The sequence below is a fragment of the Eupeodes corollae genome, chromosome 1 (genome assembly GCF_945859685.1).
Source record: "Eupeodes corollae chromosome 1, idEupCoro1.1, whole genome shotgun sequence".
Classification (NCBI taxonomy): Eukaryota; Metazoa; Arthropoda; class Insecta; order Diptera; family Syrphidae; genus Eupeodes; species Eupeodes corollae.
In genome coordinates, this window is record NC_079147.1 from 109470309 (window position 1) to 109498281 (window position 27973).

General features: G+C 35.1%; 1 protein-coding gene across 2 annotated transcripts; it reads right to left on the reverse strand.

Annotated features, from left to right (window-relative positions):
- Window positions 1-54: 54 nt before the first annotated feature.
- On the reverse strand, window positions 55-27969 carry LOC129938800 (leucine-rich repeat protein soc-2 homolog). 2 transcript variants are annotated; one of them, XM_056046566.1, is made up of 4 exons: window positions 27703-27969; window positions 14799-15831; window positions 13244-14745; window positions 55-909 (listed from the first exon to the last, which is right to left on the reverse strand). In XM_056046566.1, the coding sequence occupies exons 2-3, from the start codon at window positions 15713-15715 to the stop codon at window positions 13875-13877; spliced, it is 1788 nt and encodes a 595-aa protein (XP_055902541.1). In that variant the 5' UTR covers window positions 15716-15831; window positions 27703-27969; the 3' UTR covers window positions 55-909; window positions 13244-13874. The 2 variants fall into 2 exon arrangements, with proteins under 2 accessions (XP_055902541.1, XP_055902540.1); XM_056046565.1 differs by having other exon boundaries at window positions 27699-27969.
- Window positions 27970-27973: the final 4 nt, after the last annotated feature.

The window sequence follows — 27973 nt, forward strand, 5'->3', positions numbered from 1 at the left end:
ATCGAGCTCCTTTTTGTACTAGTACTAATAGTACCTTTTGTTTCTTTTTTAAAAAAAGTTAGTTTATTAAATTTAAAAAAAAGTAATAAAAGAAAACATAACAAATATAAAAATAATGAATTAAAACGATTTTTGTTGTTTTTATTTTTGTTTAAACTAAATTCGATGAATATATTTGATTTTGCTGGCCTTTTTCTCAATGGCGATAAAAAGTGAAAAAACATTTAAATAAATAAGTTGATTAAAATCAACCAACTTATAAATAAGTTAAACAATTTCGATAGTGAAAGATTTAAAATTTTCTTTGTAATGTGACAAGAAAATTTTTGTTTTCTTTTTTTTTATTATTATTATTTTGTTCACATTTATAAACAATGATAATTTGTTTTGTTTTCTATGTTTTATTAGTGTATATATGTATGAATATATATATTTATATAAATTTTTAACATTTAACATTAAATGCATTTAAATATTTTTGTTTGTTTTATTATTTCTATATTATAATAATTATTACCTATTTACTTTGTTATATAATATTTTCTTATTATTTTACTATGAACAATTCCGTTTGCACTTTTACTTTTGTTTTTGTTTAAATTTTAATTTTATTTATTTTAAATAAGAAAAAAATAACAAGATAATTGGGAAAAAAAATAATATTTTGTTTTTGTTTCAATAAATAAAACAGTTGTGCTCAAAAAATAAACAAATATTGTAAATAAAAATACAAATTAACAAAGTAATACAAAAAAATATTTGTAATTTGTTTTTAATATAAAAAGTTCGGTGCAGTGCTTAAAAATTTTTGTTTTTTTTTTATAAAAATAATCTCGTCTTAAATGACTAGATGATGACGATTAACAGACGATACCCGCAATGCGATGTTGAATTATTTTTATTTTGAATCTGAAATAAATAGAATAGAAAAGCAATAAATATTATTATTGATTTTAACATGAATAAGGAATAATAACTTAAATGCAACTGAAGAACGTTTTTAATAAAAGAAATGCTAACTTAAGATTAAACACAAGGGTAATTGTAATTCCTTAATTGCTGTCTATATTTGTTCCATCGGAATGAAAGTTGTATTTATACCTAAAGCAGGAAAATGCTGGCAAGTCAAGTCTAAAAATCTACGATGTATAAGTCTATCATTATTCCTTCTTAAAACCTTAGATGGATTAATTGATATCTATTTAAGGGAAAGTATTGATACAAGAATTCTGTCTACATCTCAAAATGTCTACTGTAAAATGGAGTACAATGGGACCGGTTGTATCGAGAGCGTGCTCAAAACTGTGTATCTTTCGGATTCGTTTCAAAAATGGATGTATAGTGTATACAAAGGATTAACAACTCATTAATAAACCAATATTTTTATTAATTTATTTAAAAAAATTGTATATGTACAAGTGGCGAGGCGTGACTTAATTCTAAAGGTAAGTCGGAGAAAAATGAGGGACTAGAAAAAATATCAGAAATGTACTTACTGAAATGTACTTGCTGAAAAAGATGTTAATGTAATGGGTCCGATTTAGCAATTTGAAAATGGTGATATTTCTCGACTTTTCAAGGTCCCTATAGAGTCCAAATAAAAGATTTTTAGAAAGATGTCTGTGCGTTCGTGTGAACGTACGTCAATAGGTCATGAACTAGAAGAGATATCAACTAAATTTTGTAATGCAGATAATAATGCAAAAAGATGCAGAAAGGACTCTCAAGAAAATTGCGATTAACCATTTTAGTTAATCTTAAAAATTACTTTACAGACTTGAATTAAATTTTATATTATATATTGTAACGTGTAACAATAGAAATATATTTTTGAAAAAAATTCTAATTAACGTTTTTTTTTATAAATAAAAAAACTAAATAAAAAATATTTTTCACCTCGAAAATATAACAAACAAAAACTTATTTTATTTCTAAAAAATGTGTTCAACGAAGAATAACGTTTTTAACCTATGATAAAATTTTGACAAAAATCGAACTAATTTTTCCTCTCTCGACCATTCCAGTCACACACGCATTCATCCAACACAAACATTCGTTTTCGTGATTGTCGGTCACAGCATCACGGCTTCCTGGAAGTTTTACGCTCATCAGGAAAGCCACCGTTGTTGACTCTCAGCGAAACTTTACTTTCACACACACAATCACGGTTTCGACAAGTTGTTGGAAGAGCTTCCAAAACTTTCCGAAATATAATGGCGAGTTCAGACCCTTTCTCAACTATTCTTATTTTTCGAGAAAGTTCAAAGAAAAACAAAAATCGAGAAGAAGTCTTTTCTAGGCATTTTCCTATTACTACTAATTACGCGCGAGGTTCGAGGTGTGAATTTCGTACCAACAAAATATTGTCTTCAAACTTTTTTATTTCACAAAAAATATTGTTTTCGATATTCTGTAGTTTTTTTTTTTTATAAAAATCCAACAGTCCGTTTTTTGTAAAAAATAAAATCTACAAAAAATAGTACGCAAATTTGGTAAAAATTGATGTTCGGTTCTTTATATCTCTCAAATCCAATTTGTAAAAATTAAGAAATGCTACTTAAATTGGTAAAACATTTGTTTTCGCCAAAAATCAATTTAACAAAACTAGATTTTCAAACTAAAATATTTCTTCATATGAAAAAATATTGTTGGTAATTTTTAATTTTTAAGAATAATTCAACTGACAACTTATTTAACCCAACGCGAAAACCTATAAATTTTTAAGCTAGACAAATCGACAGAGAGGATGGGAAGTTATCAGTGTGGGTCGCATGCCAGCCTCATTTTTTGAATACAATTGAAAAGAACAACAATTTTCGCAAAAAATTCGGAGATAATTATGAGAACAAAAAAAAACAAATATCATTGAATAGATAAGCTCAAAGGAGGAGTAGAGAGCACCCTATTTCTATCACTATTTTCCTTTAATAAATTGTGTTTCTCAATGTTATTACTTTCATCTAATAGAAAATCTGTCAAACAGCAATCTTTTCCTATAAGAGCCATTGTGACTTTTGAGTAACTGAAATTTATACAAAATGCAACCACTTTTTAAAAATCACTTCCAATTCAAACTTTAATTAACTTTTTATCTTCAATTAATAATTTGTTTGTTCACACTTTTATTTATACACCTTGCACTGCAATCTGCTTGTAAACTCTATTTTAGAACAAAATCTCATTTGCCTGGTTAATTTTGGCTACTTGTGCGTACTAAAATACAGTAGCTCTTGCCAAAAATTATTCCACTATACACTATAATTAAGTTTCTCAAAGTCATTATTTTTTGATCTAACAGAAAGTCTAATTTATCTAAATTTATACAAAATGCAACCACGAATCACTTCCAATTCAAACTTTAATTATTTTTTATCTTTAATTAATAATTTTTTTGTTCACACTTTTGTATTTTAGAACAAAATTCCATTTGCAAAGTTAATTTTGGCTACTTGTGCGACTTAACTAAAATTGTTCCACTACGCAATTTTCTTTAAGTGGCAACCCCTACTTCTAAAACTTCATCCACCGAGAATGAAGGAAAATATCCAATAAGTTCATAGGATACGGGTTACGCAATACGTTTGTCTGTGTAGCGCGTCAACGTACTGTTTTGCTTAGGTTCAACCTAACATGCGCAATGCGTATTTCTCCATTTCCAACACTCTTGTTTGTTTTTTGCACAAGCAAGTGAATTTTCACTTGATGGGAATAGACTTATATGGTGCCATTGCCACTGCCACAAGCTAACTCTCTTAAGTGAAAATGGTGTCAAAATCAGAATTTAGTACCGAGTCAACGCTGAAAGCTCAACAGAGAAACCCCTATTTATCTCTTAATGTATGTTAACCATTGTTGTTTGTAGCTATCAATTTGAGATACGAGGGGCGTTCAATATATTCTCGGTATCGGGGTGAAGCTGTGGTTATATATATAAATTGACTTATTTATCAAGTAATACTATTATTTTAGTGCATTCATGTAAAATTTCATATAAATGTGATTATTATTTACCGTTACAGAATCATAATGGCAACTGAGACGATGATGGTGAAAATTGAGCATCGCGCTGTAATTAAATTTCTCACTAAGCAAGGAAAAAGTCAAACAAGTATTCATGAAGAAATGATGGCAGTTTACCAGGGTTCCGCACCTTCATTATCAACTGTGCAAAAGTGGTCAAGTGAGTTCAAGAGAGGCAGAGAGAGCATTGAAGACGACCCCCGCTCCGGCGCCCCGGCTAGTGCTTGTACGGGAGAAAGCATCAAAGAAGTCGAAAAACTTGTTCTCGAGGATGCCCGAATAAAGGTGAAAATGATGGCAGAGATCACCAAGCTTTCGACTGGTACCATTCACACCATCCTTCATGACCATCTTAACCTTTCAAAGGTCAGTGCAAGTTGGGTGCCACGAATGCTCACAGCGCCTCAGAAAAAAGTGAGAATCGCATGCTGTAGAGAGCTTTTGGAGATGTATAGTGAGAATGCGGACGGTGTTATGCATCAGATTGTTACTGGGGACGAAACATGGGTTCACCACTATGACCCTGAAAGCAAACAAGAGTTTATGCAGTGGCATAAAAAAGGAACAGACCCCTCGAAGAAGTTCAAAGCCACTCCGTCTGCCGGGAAGCTCATGGCCACAGTTTTTTGGGACTCAAAGGGAATCTTACTCATTGAGTACAAAAAAAAAGGAGAAACAATCAACGCCAAATCCTACGCTTCCACTTTCCATAATCTGCGGGAGGAAATTAAAAAGAAAAGACGGGGTAAACTCGCAGCGCGTGTGTTGCTTCTTCATGACAACGCTCTTGTTCACACGGCGCTAGTTTCCAAGGCTGCTGTGCGAGATTGTGGTTTTGAAGAAATTCAACATCCACCCTATAGTCCAGACATTACCCCTAGTGATTACTTCCTGTTTCCGGATTTGAAAAAATGTCTTCGTGGAAAAAGATTTTCGGATGATGAAGAACTCAAGTCGGCAATAAATGAGTATTTTGCAGGGAAAGAGGAAACTTATTTTTTTGAGGGTTTAAAAAAGCTTATCTCAAGATGTAACAAATACATTGATGTTATTAGGGATCGATACCGAGAATATATTGAACGCCCTCGTAGTTTAGGAATAATAGCAAAAATTAATCCACAAGGTCCAAATAATTAATCATGAAATTAGAATCGAAGCTGCGAATAAACCTGCATCTAGTATCAAGTATGCTTCTTCCCGGAGGAATTCTTTTTGATGGAATGCCCATACAAATATAAGACAATAAGCTCAATTAAAAAAAATACAGCTTCCAATAACTTCCAGAACTGTTCGTATAAGACTTCTTCAAGCTAACTTGTTCAGAAAGATCGCAAGAAAAAAATATATCAACGCGGTTTAGAGTCGCCCACAATCATTTTGATTGAAGAGGGCCAAAAGGAGGCAAAAATTGGAGGAATGTTTTGTGGACGAAACACAAGATAAACTTATTGGAAAGTGATGGTAGAAAAAACGTTAGGAGGCTTCCTTTGAAAGAACTAAATCGCAAATATTCTAAAAAACGGTCAAGAATGGTGGCGCCAGTATCATACTCTGGGCTTAATTCGATTGAGGGTAAAATGGATCAAAATATGAAGGTAAATATCATAAAGGCTATAATGCTGCCTTATGCGGACATGCCTCTCAAAGTTTTCTACAGCGGGACAACGACCCATAGCACAAATCCAAATCTGCTCAAAAATATTTTAAAGACTAACAAATGGCATAATGACCCCCCCCCTGGGAGATAATTTGTTTGCTTTTTCCCTTCAATTTAAAACTAATCGTATTGCGTTAATGGATATGACCCCCATTATATTTTGAATTATTTATTTTTTTGTATATGAAAACAACATTTGTATTTTACTTCCTTAAACTTTGTTGCTAAAAGCACTACTTTTGAATGAAGATTGGACCAGGAACATAATATGAATCAGATATTCAGCACTATTCCAAAAACACTGCACAAATTCATCAATTTTTGACCAATTGACGATCAGGGGGGGGGGGGTCATATGAGCCAAAAAGCTCATACAGTTAAGTTGTATAAGTAAAAATTTCATTTAAAGATTTATTAGTAATTTAACGACATTTACCAGAAAGTGGTTTGCTGTCAAAAACAACTCAAATTTTGATTCTCAATTTAGAACTTGAAAAAACTTTAGTCATGCTTTAAATTATTTTCATTAAAATTGTTTCTAAGAAAAAGAGCAATTATTCAAGTTCTTAGGAAGAAACCTTGAGTAAGAGATCATCAATTTTATATTAAGTTGCCTTTGAATTCCTTAAACTAGCCTTAAATTTTATAATTACATTTTTTTGACCCACATAAATAGTGATTATTGAAGTGATTTTTACTGCGACATATAGGAACTATATAGCAAGTTTTCCATTAGTAAACAATTTCAAACTAGAGTTTTTAATCAAATATGACATTACGACGGTAGAGAAGTCAAAAAAAGTGGGTACCTAGATTCCTTCCGTCTGTCTGTCTTTCCTGGCCCATACAGTCCAAACAAGTTCTGATTGAAATTGAGATTGTCAGCTGATTAGTGTAGAGAGTTTTTATCATTTCATTAATACAAAAAATAACAGCAGTCCCCACACAAATTTTTTGGTTCAAACATGTGAATTTTCTAAAATTTTCTCAAAATGTTCTGTTCTTAATTTAACTTCTTTCTACAACAAAAACATATTGCTCCAGAAGAGTACCCCTCACACAAATCATTATTTTGTTTTTAAGATTTCTCAAGAACTAATGGAACGATTTCAAAATGTTTCTCTTTCTGTGCAAGCTCTTGTCAATGATCAAATTGATGATGATTTTGTATGATCAAAAATGTATTTTTTTAATTTTAATAAAATACTAATTTTATTTACAAAACTTGATATCTCAGAAAGGGGCCAACATTTTTTTACGAAATTTAAATGTAAAATGTTCATATATTTATAAGCTCTTTATTTAGTGCTTGTACCAAAATTATTTTTAAGACAAAATTTAAAATGATTTTCGAATAAATAGGTAAATCTAGATTTTTTGACAAATAAAATGGCATTTAAATTATTGAGAAGAACTTATTTTGGAGATACGTACATTTTTGAATCTTGAAATATATGCAATATTTTTAAACAGACATTTTGAAAGAAATTATCAAGTTCTTGCGACCAAGTCGTGCATTTCATTTCTTTCAAAATTGGTTTTCTGTTGAATACAAAAGATCTTAAAAAATTAAATAAATCTACTTTTTGAAGTGAATTTGCTTTGGATGCTCTAGAACTGAGATTCAAACATGAATTTCAATAATACAAATGTCCCAAAAAATCAAGTGACACTTTTGTTAAACTAATGGCTAAGTTAAACACATAATAAACGTTTCATATCTATTGATATAAAAGCTTTGAAACGTGTAATTTGTGAGTGCTAGAAAACTTTTCTTCCCAACTTATTTGTTTTTAAGTAAAGTAAGTAAACCTTACTTTGTTTTAATTTAATTTTTTTAGATAAATTATGTTCTTAAATACAACTATTTCCTTGAATTGAAGAACCAAACCTTTTCGTCTCTACAATTTTTAAGTTTTGTTGACGCCTTTATAAGATCCAAATACGAGTAAGCAGATTGATAACGACAGTAATAAGAGATTTTCAGAAATTGAGTTCGAAAAAACTACGTCAAAAAAAGCCCGACATTTTTACATTCAGATCCTCTCTCATTTTCTGGATTTTTAAATTTTTACACAGTTCTTCGCATTAATAGAAATGCAAACAAGAAAAGTGTGTTTTGTTTTTGAAAAAAAAACAACGTTTACATTTCGGCGCGAAATGCAGCAAAAACCCTTTAAGACTAAGCTATTGTATTTAAACTTTTAAATATGGCATATTTAGACAACTGTTCGAATCTTGGAATGCTTTCATATGGGTGTTCTAAATAATTTGATAGCTAAATTTGTCATTTAAACAACTATTAAATTTTGTTAGCATCCTTTACAAAACATTAGAGAACATTTTTAAGCGGTGAGTTAAAACTCATCTAAGTGTGTGACCCCCCCCTGATGAAAAGTCTGGATCCGCCCTTGATTGCCATCATTATGTGATAATTGTTTGAAAAAGCATCATTTGTGCATAAGTCTTTGCAAAGTACACAATAAAATCAAGGTAGAGTGTAAAAAGTGTTCGTTTCAACTGGTCAACTAATTAGAAACAGTTAAATTACATTTGATTTGGGTGAAATAAAAATAATCTTTTTCCTATAGAGCAATTGTATCTCAAATGAACTGTTCTGTAAAGAAAGTTTTCAATGCATTTAAGCATTTTCAAAACTTCGCGACAACGCCAACTCCCGGTTGCGTTCCATGTCCCGATAGGGCCACGCACAATCAGAAGAAGATTGGTGGAAGTTGGGTTGCGTGGTAGTGTTTCTCGGAAGAAAACATAAGTAATCGCAAGGCAACGTAGACCTAGAATAAAGTTCGCAAGATTACATGCCAACTGGACAACAAACGAATGGAAGTACATAGTGTGGGGTGACGAAACTAAAATAAATAGGATCGGCCAAGATGGTGCACGTTATGTCCGTAGGCCAAAAGGAACAGCGTTCCACCCTAAATACGTTTTGCCAATAATAAATCATGGAGGCGGCTCCCTTAACGTTTGGGGTTGTTTCTCGTGGTTCGAAGTTGGTGTGGATGGATTCTCCGACAGGATTTTTGTGAGACATAGCCAAGAAAACAAAAATGTGTATTAAGATTATTTTTTGTGATCATAATTGGAGAGCGACTTCTCACAGATGGCTGGTATTAAAGCTGAAGTCGTCAATTTAAGTGAAACTTTTTTTCAAATTTTGTTTATATTGTGCGCGCATTAAAGGGGTTATAAATACCCTTATAATGATTAGGTACAGTGCCAGCAATTAGGAAAGGAGGATATGATTAGAAAGAAGAAACCGGTGCACATTGGTTTTGAATGACTGCATTGATAGGAAAACATTGAGCCTGGTAAAGCATTTCACATTGGTGTAGTGTGGCTAAAGCAGGAACCGGTATTAAGGTTGAATTATTTAAGAGGAGGAATGCAACTGGCTATTTCACTAGAGCATTGTTTTTAAAAATAACGATAACGATTAAAACAATTCTAGGCATGAGACCGTGCGGCGGTGTTCAAGAGAAGCAAATGTCTTGGTAAGAAAACGAACTCCGATAATATTTAGAGCTCTTTTCAATTTTGTTCAAAATTTGGGGAATTAGACTAAATATGAAAATTATACACGATTTTTAGACGAATAAAAGCTTTGTAGATTAAAGCCAGATTTCAGAAACAGCTTGCATCGTCTGAGACAACCTAAACACTTAGCAGCATTTTTGGCAATGTCTTGCTTGTGATGCACCTAGATTTGAAAGCTGTTTAGTCTCCCCGATGCAAGTACCGCTAATGGATAGTGACCTTGAGAGAGGGTTAGGCTTTTGAGACAGTAGATAGCATTGATTTTTTGAAGCATTAAATTCTACACGATTTTTTATTCCCCATTGGACAATACTGTCAAGATCAGTATTTTATGACCTTATCATATGCTGCTGTTGGTAGTCCACATCCGAAGAACAGGGATAATTATCTAAAAAGCTGAGTGTACGTCATCAACGAAAGAATTTAGTGGATTAGAAGTTTCAGACAAAAGATCATTTATAATAATATGAAAGAGCTACGGAAAAAAACGGAGCCCTGCAGAACACCAGCGTTTATTTTATGGATATCAGATTTGAACCCGTCCCATACTACTTGAATTGAACGGTCCGAAACTCAATTTCTAACCGAACAAGGAAGAGAATCGCCAATACCAAAAGCACGCATTTTCCATAAGAGGGCTCCATGACAAACTTTATCAAATGCCTTTGAAATATTAAGTGCAATAATCATACTTTCTCCAAAACTATTCTGTGAGATAAACCATGAGATCATAAGTGGTCTTATTGCTACGAAAACCATACTGCCGGCTATTAAGGAGCTTTCGTTCTTCGAGATATTAAGATTAGATGGAAATCACTGTACCCAAATACAGAAATAAAAGATTATAATAGAAATCTATATATCGATATAGTAGGTTGTGCGATTGTGAAAGTCAAATTAACGGTTGAAGGTGATGAGTTTGAATTGGTTGTTATCAGTGGTCCTAAGGTTTTTATTCCATTGCTAGAAAGGTCATGGTTGGACAAGATAGTTCTGTTGTGGAGGGATAAAATTGTATCATAGAACAAATTGATTGCTTGGGTGGAGGCCATACAACAATGCGTTACAGATCTTTTTACTAAATATCCAAATGTTTTTAAGGTTGAAAAAAACAGTAGCCATCCAAAGGTTTAAAGCAAATATATTGCTTGATGAAAAAACACAGTTCAAGTTTTTTGGAAGTCGTATTCCCTATTATTTGGAGTCAAGGATAGGGAGAAGAAAGAGTTAGATAGGTTAGTAGCAGAAAATATTATATCGTTGTGGTAGAAAAACCAAGCGGTGAAGTTCGACTATGTGTTGACTGTAAGGGTACCATTAACCCTTATGTACGAACAAATCATTATCCTTTACCTAAAAATGAAGATATTTTCGTGGCAATGGAGGGTTGAGCTGTTTTTAGTGTTTTGGATTTAGAGGGGGCTTACCAGCAAGTTGAAGTTGAGGACTCTTGCCAAGAGTTTCTCACAATAAATACAGATTGGGGGCTGTTTAGGTATAGAAGGCTAATTTTTGGTGGTAAGTGTGCACCAGTAATTTTTCAAGATATTATGGATAGAATAGGTTATCAAAAGTAAAGTGCTATATTGATGACATAATTATTATAGGAGGAGCGAATTTCGATGAATGCAAAAATAATTTAATGAAGGTTTTAGAAAGGTTAAATAAATTCAAAGTCAGGGTTAAATATGATGAGTGTAGATTTTATAAAAATTAAATTAACTATTTGGGTCACATAATAAGTGAAAATGGCATTAAGCCAAGCACAAAGGACTTAGAAGCCACAGAAAACGCTCCCCAACCTCAAAATCTCACTCAATTGAAATCATATTTGGGCCTCTTAATTATTATCCCCTATTTATTCCAAATTTGTCTACTGAACTGAGACTTCTATATAAATTAAAGAAAAAGGAAGTAGCATTTTTGTAGTCCAGTAAATGTAAAGTGACATTCATAGGAACTAAAACCATCATTTTGCAAAATAATATTTTAGCACATTATGATCCTAGTAAGGAAATAGTATTGCATTGCGATGGAAGTCCGACGGGGTCGGGCTAATTTCCTCCCATATAATAAATGGTATTGAAAGGCCCGTACTTTCCGCATCCAACACCTTAAGCTATTCTGAGCAAAATTTTTCGCAATTACACAAATCGGCCCTAGCTATAATATTTCCAGTTTCATAAATACATTTATGGAAGCACTTTCACTATATATACAGACCACCAACCTTTGCGGGAGATTTTCAATCCTAAGAAATCTATGCCAGCTGTTGCTGCAGCTAGAATTCATAGGAGGGCTGTTTTTCTTAGCGCATATCAATACAAAATTGAGTACAAAAAGGGTTCTCAAATGAGTAACGCCTATGGACTTTCCCGTCTTCCATTACAGTATGCCACAGGTCTAGAAGATGACAGCATAAAAGCTATACATTCAACGAATTACATGAATATACATTTTGAAGATGTTTGTCAAGAAACCGAAAGAGACTGGGAGTTAAAAAGTGTTCTCAGTATGATTAAAAATGGTTTTCCCAACTCAGTTCAGCATAATCAAAATATGTGTTCAAAAAAAGTTTTCTTTGTCACGAGAAGGAGGATGTTCATTTTATGGAGAACGTCTTATTGTCCCTAGAATATTGAGAGATGCAATTTTAACATTATTACATGATACGCACATTGGTGTTGTGAGGATGAAGATGTTAGCTATAAAATATTTTTGGTGGACTGGCATCGATGGCGACATCGAGAGCCACGTTTTTAATTGCAAAGCTTGTGTTTACTCTAGTAACAAACCAGTGTCTAGCCAACATCAACCGTGGCCAGAATCGAATTATTTTTTTGAGCAAGTGCACATACATTTTTTTTATTTACAAGGTAATAGTTACTTAATAATCGTGGGCAGTTTTACGAAATGGGTGGATGTTAAGATAATGAAAAATACAAAAATTGAAACCTTAGTAAAAGAACTATGAACTGTATTCACATATTTTGGGTTGCCCTTCACATTACTGTCCGATAACGGACCCCCCTTTGATTCAACTTTGTTCGTAACATTTTGCAATGACAATAATATAAAATGAATGAAAATTTCACCATATCACCCCAGTCTAATGGTGCTACCGAAAGAGCAGTGCAAACGATAAAAACATCATTAAAGAAAATGATGATGGACACAAAATATGTCAATCTTTCTACAGAATTACTAATATGTTATTTTCTTCTAAAATACCGTTCCACGCCATCGACAGCCACAAACTTTGGTTCAAATGAAATGATTTTGAAAGAAAACCGAAAACTCTTCTTGATAATATTAATCCAAAAACAATAGAAAATGCGAAACATTATGTTGAAACCAAGTTAAAAATATCAAAAAAGTGTTCAAATGCATGTCAAATAAATTTAAGGAAAACCCTTGAAAGATATAATGAATAAAATGATATTTTGGTTTTGGCTTATTAATAGATATTATGGAAAAATCATTTTTAAGTTGAGAGTAGTCATTTGATTGTATGAATACTTTTATATTACACTGTAATATAATCATCATTGCTCTCTTCTCTTTATTTTCTCTAAACCATTAGCTGTAAGTTAGTTCAAGTTATTGTAAATAAAATAAATTTAATCTTAAGTCAAATGTGGTCGTTTCCATTTCTCCTCCGTTGAAACATAAAAATTGGCAGAATCGAATTAACAGCATACTGTGCTGCAAGCAAATTGGCTTTATCAATCGATCTTACTAAAGGAGTGTTATTGGAAATGACCGTAGGAAATGACGATGACGTAGTGTTGCGCACATTTTTTTAAAAGTTTAAAGTAAGTGGTCTTATATTATGGTCAAATAAATTAAACAAAAACTAATGCAAACTATTTAATAGTTATTGTCTTATCGTGTTTTTTGCTTGTAAAGTAACTTATGGCACGACTATATAGAAGCTTTTCCAACACTTTTTAAATTCTCTTTTCTACTAATTAAGTAAATAAATAAAGTAAAATAATATAAACTCACCTTAGTACTAAATTCACAGTCCATAAGTCGATGCCATTGAAATTAAAATATTTCAACGGTTTTTTATCGTTCGTAAAATAATTACAGTTTTGTCTCAGTATCATCACGTTCGATGTTCTTCCAAGTGGCTTATTGTTTGTTTGTATTTTTGTTATTCTCCTCTTTTTTTTATTTTGTTTCGTTTTTGATTCTTAATTTATCTTTATTATTGATTGATCGTCATTTTGTAACAGTCAAAAAGAAATGCGCAAATCAATCGAATACTATATTATGTAAACCAAACGATATTTTTCAATTGAACTCTTTCTTTGTCTCATTTTTCAAACTGCCAGTTTTTAACTCTAATTTCGAGTAACTTTCCATTGATTTTTTGTTTTGTTTTTTAAGTGTAGGTTTTTGTTTTTTGTATATATGATATTTTTTTTTAATAAATTTTGTTCAAGCATTTTAAAGCTATTATTTGTTTTGATATAATCACACACACTTAACATTACATATATAAATAAATTTCCTGTTTTTGTTTTTCTTTTAAATATAGGAAACGATTTTTGCTTCTTTTTGTTTTTTAAATATTCTTGATTTATGTTCCACAGTAGGCGTACGTACGTTTTCTAAAATACCTTTCAAAAGTTTACATTGACCTGTATGGAGAGTGCATTTTTAGCCACTGCAAGACCAAAGATGGCCCGCCAGCTTGGATCTCTTGTGGTATTGTGTTCAATGGACACTTATCGATGTTCAAGTACTTGAGGTTTTGGCACAGCGCCAATTCATAGGGTAACTTATCCAAACATGGATTCTGATTAAGATAGAGGTTCTCCAAGTGTTCCAGCGATCCAATCTCTTCAGGTACGAACTGTAGATTGTTCTCGCTGATGGAGAAGTGAGTGAGTTTTGTTAGATGACCAATAGTCCTGGGTACAACTGAGATTTGATTTGTTTGCAGTACAAGTCTTTGGAGCTCATGAAGAAGGCCAATTTCATTGGGAATCACTTCGATGCGGTTCTCTTCCAAATCTAAAATTCGTAGCTTTCGCAAATTGCCAATTGTGTTGGGAATTTTTTTGAGCATGTTGTTGGATAGAATCAAGATCTCAAGGTTTTGTAAATTCATAATATCGTCGGGCAATTTCGAGAGTGAATTTGTGGCCAAATTAAGTTCCACCATATTCACCCAGGTGCCAACATCTAGAGGTAGTGATGTGAGAACATTCTCCTTCATGTTGAGCTTTGTAAGACCTTTGGCTCGGGAAAATAGGCCATAGGGTATTTTGTCAATTTGATTGTGCTCCAAATTGATGCATGTTACATTTGTGAACTGGGCCGGCCCCCCTGATGGATAGCTGTGGAATGAATTACGTGATAGTGTTATGGTTGTTAATGCGTTCAGACTGGCTAAAAGTCCGTCTGGTAAATTTGCAATACTGTTGCCTTCGACATTGAACTCGTCCATGAATTTGCAGTTTCGAAGCGAAGCTGGAACAGCCGATAAACGATTGTACCTAAAAACAAACAAATAATTCACAGATGATTTGAACATTTTGGTATGTCTTACCTTAAGCCCAGGCGAACTAAGTTCTTTAAATTTCCAATGCTCTCCGGGACATCCAGCAGTTCATTGTGTTGCAAATCCAAGGCGTTCAGATTCACACAATTACCGATTTCATCCGGCAAATGCTCCAAATGGTTGTGTGAAACATCGAGCGTGGTCAAATTGACCAAATATCCAATCGATGAGCTCAGCTCCCGAATTTTGTTCTCCCTCAAACTTAACATAGTGAGGTTAGTTAAGTTCTTGACTCCACTGCCAACGCATGGAATACGATTGAATCGTAAATACAACGTTGTCAAAGACTTAAGCTGATAGAGTACTTCAGGAACTTCGGCCAATTTATTGTGCCTCAAATCCAACACCCTCAATTGGGTGAGAAATTTTAGTGATTGTGGTAGGGTGGTAAGAGAGTTCTCATTCAAAGCGAGGGTCTTTAAATTAACTAAAGCACCAATCTCAGTTGGAAGGGCTGTTATTCGATTGCTGTACAAATAGAGTTCAGTCAAGTGTGTACATTCTTTGATGGTTGACGGAATCACTGCAATTGATGACTTGCTCAAGTCCAAACGTTTAATGCCTTCATCACGGCAACGTTGAAGAGCTTTGATTACATCTTGATCGGCTGGAATAGGTTTGCCTTTTTTTGTTGTTGGCTTTGGCTTATTAGACTCAGGGTGTTTGACTGTAACTACTTTGGGGCGATTTTCTGGAGGCATTTCGTTACAATTAGCTGAAGTTCCTTGACCACTAGCACTACAAATTCCCAATACGCCAGCTGCTCCACCACCACCAGTGCTTGTGTTTGTTCCAATCGATGAACACAAGTTCATACTTTCTCTTAGAAATTTTTGGATTTTTTCTGCGCAGGTCGACGCAACTTTCAAAGCAGACAATACGCAAATCTTTTTAAATATGAACATGTAGTGTTTAGAGTTTAAGTTAAACAAAAAATTTTTTAGTCTTGTTTGCTTTGAATTGCGTTGTACTTATGTATGATTAAAGTGATTAAGTTGCTAAGTCAATATTACAGGATCAACTGAAAGAAAATAATTATTTATCAATAAAAGATTAAGAAAAGTGTGCCTGTTTAAGTCATTTTTTAAGTTTATAAGTTGAATAAAACCTAGATACCTAAAATCGAGTAACTTTATCTGTTCATAATAGATTTTTTTGTGAAATATTTTATATTAGATATATATTATTGCATTGGATCTATAGACATTTGTAAGAACTTTAATAGGATCTTTAGTAGAAAATGGAGACACTCAAAGTCAATCAAAATATTGTGGATGTACACTGATCGTCAGACTAGTATTCTTTTATTGTAACATGGTTCATGGTGGAATACGTTAGAGAAAGTTTAAGTCTATAAGCTCTCATAAGGGAACAGACAATGACATCTAGAGGCAAAAGAGGAGCGATGAGGACTATTCCCACTGCAGGAATAAGAGCAATACTCAACCTTTTACCCTTGGACATACATATGTATGTGTACAAGAAACTGCCGATAATAGTTCACTACGGTTAAGACAGCCCAGTTGCTGGAAATCATGAATAGAAGTACATAGGGAACAATGTTAGCACAGACTACATGACAACCTGTCTGAACTTCCATATACATATCTTTTATTACTATCGTCCCTGATAGAAACAAATGGGTAGACAATATTCCACACATAAGTGAGTCGACAACATCCATATAATGTTGGAATATGTTCAGTTTTCTTTTCTGAAACACTTAATCTTGCCAAATTCTTCAGACTTCCCGATCATAATCTTGTCTTAAAAGCCGCAGTAATGGCAGTGACATACGCTGCAAAGCAGGTCTTAATGATGGAAAAATCACGGGCTGTTATTTCCATTTATAGGAAATCATGGCCCCAATTTCACAAAATAAGATCACGTACGAATATGCAACTGAACAAAAAAACCTCTAGGATTGTTTGTGAGCATAATAACCGGCCATTACATGTTGGGATACTACAGGAAGGAAATGTAGCTTGTTCACAACGAATTATGGAAGAGATACAACGATCTCACTACCCAGCATTGTGATACACAAGATACAAATTTTGAACTGAAGGTCCAATCCATACTTTACAACAGTACTCGCAAACAGTAATGGTTGAGAGTTGTAGTTCTCCACAGACCGTTGCGGTTTATTTATTAACCTACATAGTCTTGTACATGGTACGCTCAATTAACCCTACATTTCTTACACCGGCTGAAGACGTACAAGTCTACACTATTACGTTTTCTTCGCTATGATTTACAGTTGCATGAAGGGTTTCTTTCTTAATCTCTGTATTGTTTGCGCCAAATGTAAGACATTCCTTCGGAGCCAAATATGTTCAACTTATTCCGAGTTCTTTGGAATATGCTCCTTAGCAAAAGCTAGTCGATTTTTTTCATTATTTTCCTGATAAGGTGTTTTTGCGAACAAATCGCCCATAAAATTAATAGTCGCGATGATGGTGATGTTGATGCGAATGGTCTCGCACTACACGGCTTAATCTTGCTGAATTTCTGCATCAATTTCACATAGGATCACACTTTAAATTATAAATAATTGATCACAAACATAAAGTGATAGAAAATAATAAACACCAAACAATTGCCTTAACTTTTTGAAAAACGATGAATTCATAATGAATTAGGCTAAAATGGTAATACACCTTCTTTCGTCTAAAAGTGGTCAATCTTTTAGAAACCTACTATGATATTTTTATTTTTGGTTGATTCTATTCTAAATGGGTTTTCTGAACAGGTTCAGACACCAAAAGTGAGCTGATTTGCAGTCTACTGCTTTCTTTGAAGGTAAATTTCGAAAAAAGGTTACTAGGTTTTGTAACTAGTAATTGTGCAAAAAAATAAGTATATCATTGAGTTATAAAGTTCAGCTTCCAGTTGAGTGAAAAATTATGATTAGTCGTCATTTTCACATAGTGGAATAGGAAATAGATATTTTTATAATTAACTTTCTCAAAAAGTTATCTTAATTGGAAAGCAATTTTTTGGAGCTGGCTAGTCCCTTATGTCATCTGCATCTGCCCATTTTTCCTAATATTAAAGTACACGAAAGAGCAAAGTCTGCAAATTATAAAACAATTCTACCAAAATTCGAATTCGGTGCGCGCAACTTCAAGAGCTTTAACTTTTCCTTCCTGAATCACCACATCATCATCAAAAAATAATTGTTTCGTTCGGTTTGCATGCCAGCGTCCATGTTTTTTGCATAGCATATTTATGCAAACCGTTATGATTTAAGTTTAGGCATATGCTTCTTTTATATGACAGCTAATTAGAAACGGTGGTCTGTAAGGTAAAAATAATCAAAATTGTCGGTATTATTGTAAATTAAAAGGTGAATATTTAATTCATTACTATGCAAAATATTTATTTCTAACAAGAAGCTGTTGAGCAGGCGGTTTTCACAATGGGAAAAGGCAGAAGTTGTACGCCAAAAATCCGAAGCGCTATTGTCGAGCCTTATAAAGCTGGCTTATCATACCAACAAATTGCAACCCAGCTTAACTGTTACAAAAAGAACCGAACACCAGGTGCCGTTGCCCATTTCCGTAATTATAAAACCACTGACAATGTTGCGCGCTGAAAGAGACCACGGAAAACATCAGTTCACTCAGATAGAAAATTTGTCCGCCTGTCAAAAGCAGATCCTTGAAGAAGTGCAGCAGTCATTCAGCGCGAAATAGTGGACGATTCTGATATCCGCGTATCAAAAAGAATTGTTGCCCGTCGTCTGGACTTCACGGACGGATTTTACGTAAGAAACCAATGGTCACAAATGTTCAAAGACAGCGGTGCATCCAGTTTGCCAAGAGACATGCCGATTGGACGGTGAATCAATGGAGCGATGGACAAAGATAAAACACATTGGTTTCGACGGTAGAAAGTACGTCCGATGCTCAAAATGTAAGGAACTTGACCCAAAATCGATAAAGAGATGGTGGGTATCGATTTGAAGCTCCTGGGTTTTTTCCAAGATCTGCCATAGTGTGAATATTTGGTCGATAGTGGACTTTCCTGGTCTAAAGCCACACTGATAAGGACCAATCAGGTTTTTGACAAATGGCTTCAGACGTTCACATAATACGGCAGAGAGGATCTTATACGCAATGTTAGGAGACTGATGCCTCTGTAGTTGGCGCAGTTTAGAGGGTCTCCTTTCTTATGTATCGGGCACACTAGGCTGAGATTCCACTCATCGGGCATGCTTTCTTCCGACCATATTTTGCAGATGAGTTGGTGCATGCTCCCTACCAAGTCATCGCCTGCTGCTTTGAATAGTTCGGCGGTGATGCCGTCAGCTCCAGCAGCTTTGTTTGACTTAAGTTTAGATATAGCTATCTTCACTTCGTCAAGGTCGGGTAGGCGGAATTGTTGATCTGCGTCGCCCAGGTTGAGTGGTTCTATCTCCCTTATATAATTTGGAGAAGTGACCTTTCCATATTCTCAGCATCGACTGTGGTTCTACTACGATGTTCCCTTGATCGTCTTTACAAGCTTCGGTTCGCGGTTGGTACCCTTGGGAGGTTTTTTTACCTTTTGGTAAAATTTACGAACCTCATTCCTGTTGTGACATCCCTCTATCTCCTCGATCGCGCGCTTCTCATGCTCTCTTTTTTTTCCGTCTAAGAAGCCGGTGTTCCTCTCTCCTCTTCTGCTCGTAGAGCTCGCGAGCAGCTGTAGTCCTTTTGTGCAGCGCCGTTTTGTATGCCTCTTGTTTCGCTGCGTGCGCTTGCCGGCTTTCGTCGTCAAACCAGAGGTTTCTCTGTGGTGGCCGTCTGAAACCTAGCACTTCAGAGGCGGCATCTCTGATGGCTGCATGCAATGTTGCCACTGGTTTTCAATGCTTAATGCAGGCAGCATAGGGATAGGACTCCTTAAGAGGTTATTCGAGACTCGATCGGAAAAGGACATGGCAGTCTCTTGCGATTGTAGCCGTCTAACGTCGAATCTTCTCACAGTACTACCTTTGCTACAACGAAGTAGTGGTCCGAGTCAATGTCGGCCTCTCGGAATGTTCGGATATCCTGGATACTGGAGAAGTGTCGTGCGTCGATCGCAATGTGGTCAATCTGGTTGACGGTTGATTGATCAGGAGATTTCCATGTCCCCAGAATGTCTCGCCCCGCAGCGAAATCGACCAGCCTGAATCCGTTGTCGGGGGTAGTGTCGTGCAGGCTGTTTGTCCCGATTATCCCACCAAAGATGTCTTCTCTTCCTAGCTTGGCATTAAAATTTCCTAAGACAATTTTAATGTCATAGCTAGGGCACTGCTATATACGTACATATCCGAAGTTCGTTGTCCTTATTTCGTTTGCGTGGGTTGTCAACAGTGAATCCGTCCGTATCCGAGGCTTGTTGTTGCTTCGAAACCATGATGTTTTTACGTGGCCAGGAAGTCACCCCGACGGCAAAACCCCCAACCTGGAGGGCCAGATCCTTAGTATAACTCCAAAGAAGGGGAGCCGGATGAACCGCTCCTTATAGGCCTGGGCTCCGAATATGTCGAAGAAGCCCTATAAGGTGTTCACTTAGTAGTTCAACCTTACTGGAACTGTAGACTCCACCGTTGATTCTCTCTTGAGAATTCGTCCGCTTCCGTCTGGATAAGGAGAGGTGCCTTAGTGGAAACACCTCTCCCCCCTCTCTCTTTTGCTGCCCCCAACAACTTTCCACTGGGGTTGGAACCCAATCTCCAGTTGAGGTACTAGGCACCCGATGTTCACCGCGGGAAAGTGAGAGTAGAAGTTGACAGACAGAGGTGGGTTTTGAGAAAAACCTGTGGACGCTTGTGTCCTCTTGAATGCACATGTCTACTATTTGAACAATGATGGAAACACGGCACGAAAATTCTTCGCAAGTGGTTCAATCTCTGCTGAAATTACAGGAATCGATAAAAATATTCTTGAGCGATGTCACACAATACTGATCACCTTATCTTCTGGATTCGATATCAACTGCGAACAATTTAAAATATTCGCACTGGAAACAGCCAAACTCATTATTTAAGAATATGGATGGTACAATCTCCCTAGTTCAGTTCACAAAGTCTTGATTCATGGATCAGACATAATCAATCATGCTCTTTTACCAATAGGAGAACTATCTGAAAAGGCTGCAGAGGCTACAAATAAAAACTTCAAACTGTTTCGTCGAGATCATACAAGAAAAATGTCAAGAAAAGTTTGCAATACAGATCTTTTTCATCAACTTCTTTTGAATTCCGATCCTTTAATTACAAGTTTGCGGAAATTACCAAAAAAAAAAACAAAATTATGCTTTTTCAGACCAAGTGATTTCTTTGCTTAAGATTTAAGACACGTCCTGTTTATAAAAACTTCCTAACTTAAAAGTTAAAATATTGAAATGGCCGTAATTTTATAAATAATTTTTGAAAAATATTTACTTTTTGTATTATTATGTATAAAAAAAAATTTTCGAATTAAAACTAATTTAAGAAAAAAAAAATTTATTTGAATACTGGTACCTAGAGTTGTTTCTGCGTTTAACTAACAGGTTGAGGAATACTTAATGCCATAAATCATGCATCCTATAACAAGTACGCATAATAAAGAAAACAAATTTTATTTAAATAAAACTATATTAAACAGATCTTCAACCCTTTACGGAACGTATCTCAAAGTCATGAAGAGATAGTTTAAAACTGATTGCAGATTCGAAATCAGGGAACTCAAAACATTTTGGCACCAATCGTTTTTAGATTTTATCAAGTGAGTTAGTAACTATGGCCGCCTTTGTTCGGGAGTGGAACCACTGTGCGGTGGTTCAATCCGCGTTTGGGGTGTTTTTCTTGGGACCCATTCATCGTATTGACGGAATTCTTAACAAAGAGAAATACGTTGAGATACTAGAGAACATAATGCTTCCGTGGACTGAAGAAAATATGCCGGTCATTTGGTCTTTTCAACAAGAAAATGATCCAAAGCATACTGCAAACTCACAAAACATTTTTTTGATCAAAATTCTATGCGAGAACAATCATCAAGTCCGGATTTAAATCCTATCGAGCATCTATGAGATGAAGTCAAAAATGCCGTAAGCACTCAAAACATTAAAAATTTTGATACTTTATTCGAAAGAGTAAAAGTAGCCTGGTATGCGATTCCAGTTGAAAAATGCCAAAGACCTACTCGAGTCAATGTAAAGACGATGTGCAGCAGTTTTGAAGCAGAGAGGATTTCCGACAAAATATTAACCTTTTTAAATCACAAAACCCAACTGAATTTTTTGTTTTCTTACTTTTTGTTTGACTTGTGGCGACTCCACGACATCTATCAATCAAGAAAACAATCTAATCTAACAAACCATCCCTGATTTAATAATTCTGTATTCTTATGTTTGAATGTTGAGAACCCCTGTAAATAGCTTTTAATTTAATTTTATTTTTAAATAAACGAACATTCTAGAAAAGACAACGAAACTAACAAGACGTGCATTTTTATTGTGGAAATATAAACATCCACATTTGGTGACCCCGCTGTCGACATACCTACACCTCGTCCAACATTCAAGCCCACATCACATCAACAACAACATCAGCTTTAAAACAAATTGACGACACATCAACTAAATTGAGGTCGAGTAGCCGTCTTTTTATCCAAGACCGTAAGTCAAAACGCCAATTTTTGATCGATACTGGTGCTGATATATCTATAATTACTACCAAAGAACATAAACACCTTCTACGCCAGAATGCAGCAACAAAACTATTCGCCGCAAATAATTCCACAATCGATACATACGGACACGTCAGACTTACTCTGGACATCGGACTTCGACGTCCTTTCGATTGGATTTTCATTGCTGCGAATACTACACACAACATTATTGGGGCAGATTTCCTGCACCATTTTAATCTTCTGGTAGATATTAAGAATTCTTTAATCATCGACACCACCACCAAACTGAAGAGCCACGCCATTTGCACCATCGCCGATCCACTGCTATCTCCTAAGATGTACATCGTAAATGACAAGTTTTCTCAAATACTCCACGAATTTAAGGACATCACACTCATTAATCCTTCGAACTCTACATCATCATCAACAAATATTGTGACACACTGCATTGAAACACATGGCCAACCCACTTTTGCAAAGCCTCGTCGTTTAACACAGGAAAAATACCGTGCAGCAAAGGATGAATTTGAGTATTTGATGAAAATTGGAGTCTGTCGGCCATCCAAAAGCTCATACGCTTCACCACTCCATGTCGTACGCAAAGCAAACAACACTTGGAGACCTTGCGGTGACTACCGTGCCCTAAATGCCCAAACAGTTCCCGACAGATATCCGTTGCCACATCTTCAAGACCTATCAAGCGGATTGCATGGTAAGCAATTTTTTTCTAAAATAGATTTAGCTCGTGGTTATCACCAAATACCGATGGAAGAGAAAGATATACCAAAGACTGCAATTACGACACCGTTTGGCCTCTACGAATTTTTACGAATGCCATTCGGACTCCGAAACGCAGCACAAACCTTCCAGCGTTATATGGACCAAACTCTCCGTGGTCTTGATTTTGTCTTTTGTTACATCGACGACATTTGCATCGCCTCGAAGACTCTACAACAGCACGAGCAGCACATCCGCTTGGTATTTGATAGACTTCGAAAATTTAAGCTAACAATAAATCCATCAAAATGCGTTTTCGGTCAGTCGGAGATAGAGTTTTTGGGACATCTCATCACTCCAGATGGTCTTAAGCCAAGGCCTGAACAAATCGAAGTCATCAAGTCATTTCCGCTCCCCAAGTTAGCATGCGAACTCAAACGTTTTCTAGCTATGGTAAATTTTTATCGTCGATTTATTCCGCACGCAATAGAACATCAACAACAACATCAATGGGAACAAGAAAAATGATCGAACACCTATCTCCTGGAATGAAGAAACAACCGGTTTTTTCCAAAAATGCAAAAACGACCTCATTAATGCTACGGTTCTTGCACATCCAGTTCCCGAAGCAAATATAATTCTGTGTACAGACGCAAGTGACATCGCAATGGGAGCAGTGATACATCAAATTGTCGAAAACTCACATCAACCACTAGCATTTTTTTCAAAAAAGTTCAGCAAGGCTCAAACCAAGTACAGTACATACGATCGTGAACTGCTTGCAGTATACTCAGCCATTAAACACTTCAGATATTTACTAGAAGGACGTGACTTTACCATAGCAACGGACCACAACCCACTCATCTTCGCATTTACCAGCAAAACTAACAATGCATCGCCCAGACAGATTCGCCATCTCGATTTCATGTCACAGTTCTCAACACAAATCGTTCACTTAGCTGGCACTGACAATATTACAGCAGATACTCTTTCTCGAATCAACGCTCTCCATATAAACTCGGACGAACCAATTGACTACGAGGAAATCGCTAATCAACAAAAATCTTGCGATGAGTTACAAATATTGCTCAGATCTAGTACAACATCACTCCAGCTCAAATCAATTCAACTTCCCCAAAGCACATCAACAATCATCTGCGATGTTTCCGGCTCAGCAGCACGCCCATTCGTGCCACAAGCTTGCCGCCTAGAAGTCATCTCTAAGTTTCATAACATGGCACACCCTGGAAAAAAAGCTACATCACACATTATAAAACAACGTTTCGTCTGGAGCAAGATGGACCATGACATAAAAAAATTTGTAGAACATTGCGTTTCATGTCAGCGCACAAAGGTGAGTCGACACATGTCTTCACCACTAACTAGATACTCCTTACCATCACAGAGATTTGAACACATTAATATCAACCTGATCGGGCCACTACCTCCATCAAACGATTTCAAATTCTGCCTAACCATCATTGATCGTTTTACGAGGTGGCCTGAAGCGATCCCAATCAGTGATATTAATGCAGACACAGTAGCTTTGCCTTAATAAACGGATGGATTAAAAATTTTGGCATTCCAACACGAATTACTACTGACCAGGGTAGACAGTTCGAATCACATCTATTCAACGAATTATCTAATGCACTGGGCATCACACACCTTCGTACCACTGCCTAACACCCACAGGCAAATGGTATCATCGAAAGATTCCATCGCACACTCAAGACCTCAATCATGTGCATAAATTCGCAAAATTGGTCTCGTCAGTTGCCCATTATCCTCCTTGGACTTCGTTCTACATTTAAACCTGATATAAATTCAACACCAGCAGAACTCGTGTACGGAACTACACTTAAACTACCAGGCGATATGTTTGCTCCATCGAAGTTCTCACCACAAACAGAATTTGTAAGAGAGTTAGTCAGCAATATGCAAAATATTCAACCGACAAATACAGCTCACCACAACAAGAACAAAACTTTCATTTTCTCAAATCTCGAAAATGCAACTCACGTCTTCATTCGCAATGACACTCTCAGACCTTCTTTAACACCACCATATGATGGACCTTACAAGGTTGAAGAAAAATCGGCAAAAATTTTCAAGGTTTTGAAAAACAATAAAACCATAAATGTGTCCATTGATCGAATTAAACCAGCACATACAATAAATTATGACACCATTGATACACCAGATGATCCGTTACCAAATAGAAGCTCTCAGGAAACCACTTCAAGAGAAGAATCGGCTCAACTTTCCATTACCGCAGCACGAATTTCGACTCGCGGTTTTTTTTATTCGATAGATATGTGCAAATAAATAATAACTATAGCAATTTTAGAGCGAGGAAACATTTATTTCTATTTTTAATTAATTATTAAAGTTCACTTTTTTCCATACAAAACACTCAAAAATGGTTGATTTTGACATTTCTTCCCTGTTTTTTGTTCAGTGTTGCCATACTTGTTTTTTTTTCTTGGTAATTTCTTTTATTTTAGTGCTCAAATCGAAAAGTACTTTGCATATACCCAAACTCGCACCCACCCCAAATCCTATAGTGACCCCAAGCAGGGGGGTTGCAGCTGTTAGTACGCCGTGCTATCAATTAAAAAAAACTTGTTTTAGGCTCAAAAAATGCAATACAAAAAAAGTAGGGTTAAGTCCGAAAAAGAAAATATTTTTTTTTATGACTTAAAGTTGTTTCCTCGCCCTAATATTTAAAACATGTTCTATTGAGACTCCTACCTAACTGTAAAAAAAAATCAGAAGGAAATTCGTGCTGCGGTAATGGAAAGTCGCCCCTTATTTTTAAATAAACGAACATTCTAGAAAAGACAACGAAACAAACAAGACGTGCATTTTTATTGTGGAAATATAAACATCCACAGCCATTTTTCTAAGTTTCTAATTGGTTGGCTCAGCCAAATCAGAGAAATATTCCAAATTTTATGATCATAATAAATAAAAGTCAATATTTCAAGAATTTAATGAGAAAATCTATGTTTTTATTTGAACACGAAATCGTTTCTAATTAGCTGTCAATGGTCGTAGTTGTGATAATAATTTACAAACTTATCGTTCAGGAAAACTTATTTTCCGAAAATACATGTCCGCTGTCATAGACTAACGGTACAACAGCTAAGCACACTGGCGCTTGCAAGAAATATTATATTTAATAATGTGTGTTTAGAATGATTGTGTTTCTTATTATAGGTATGACAACCACTGTACGCAACTACAAGAAAGTATGATTTTTCGATAACATCGAAAGTAAATAAACTACACCCTTCTAATATTTTTTCGATGATTTAGGTAAAATTTTAAAAAATAGAAACTTCGAATAAATTCTTTTGCTATTCATCCATCATCCCACACACAATTTTTTTTTAAAGTAGGTACCTATCCTGTTGAACCTTTGTTGTTTGTTAACAACTCTCATCATATTCCTCCTCCTCTCTGTCCAAACATTCATCATCGAACCATGGATTTTAATTTATATCGATATGTTGCATTCTCTTACATGAATGAAGGTCATCCATCCCACATGGTTTTCTCTCTATACACAGAGTGTTTATTGTTCTGCGCATTGTTTTCGATTGCAATTTTATGGATGGATATGAATGATGCAAAAGAATGTCCTTTTTTTTATTTTTGCTTTGCCTTCAAAATAGATAAAAACGAGTACCTTACCTACCTACCTAGTGTAATATGCAAGTACATAGATAGGTAATTAGGCTATATGAAAAGGGAATCTATTGGAAGAACATTAATTTATGCAAAAATTTAAGGGTTATCTAAAGTGGGAGGGCTTTAAAAGGATGTGTAAACAGACACTACTCATACTCGATGAATATAAGTTACATCAAAGAAGTTGTCACTATCCAATATGTGGTAGGTACATCTTCTTTCCATCATTGGCAAAATCATCCCTATCCCTATTGTCTTGTTTTAGGCTTTTTGTCTTTTGCTACATAACTTTAGCTGGCTACTTGAAATGTCAGTGCAGTGGAAAGGAGGACCATGCTTAATTTTCAAAGGTACGGCTTTTGGTCATATCCCATAAAAATGCAGCCATTCAACAGTCGATTGAAACCCATTGTTGGGTGAATTCAATTGATAAAAGAAATAAAAATAAGTAATTCCTGACTCACCAATGATAAGCCAAGTAATTTTATCTACATTTAAGTCCCCAGAGTGAAGAATCAACATACAAACTCTGATAAATACATAATATGTAGGTATCCTCATATCCTCGACCCCTCGACAAGGGGTGGGTGGGGCTGTTCTTTTTCTTTTCTTTCTTTTCATAACCCACCGCCGCACAGAAACCAAATAAAATATCTAATTTATTGAAATTCTCCTTAAACCAAAACATCTAAATATTTAAGAACTGAAGAAAGGAGACCAAAATATACTAAATCCTAAACCCTTGTCTATTAAAAATGATAAGATTTTTAATTTTAAACTTATTTTCTTCAAGGAAGGTATTGAGTTGTAAGCTGCTACTTACCTACCAGACAATAATTCCTTTGGAGTCTTTATATTTGGTTGTTTGATTTAGCAACTTTATCGTTTTCTTTCTATTCTATTTCACGAAAATACATTTTCACACTTGAATTATTATTTTTGATGATGAATTTCATTGTTTCAATGAATTATATTTTGTCACTTTAGTGGTTTTTGTTTTTATATTTAATTAAAGTTTAAAGAAAATTTAGTCGCGATATCGATATCGATACTGCAGACGCAAAGCAGTAAGCAGAACAGAGCCAGAGGCAGAGGACA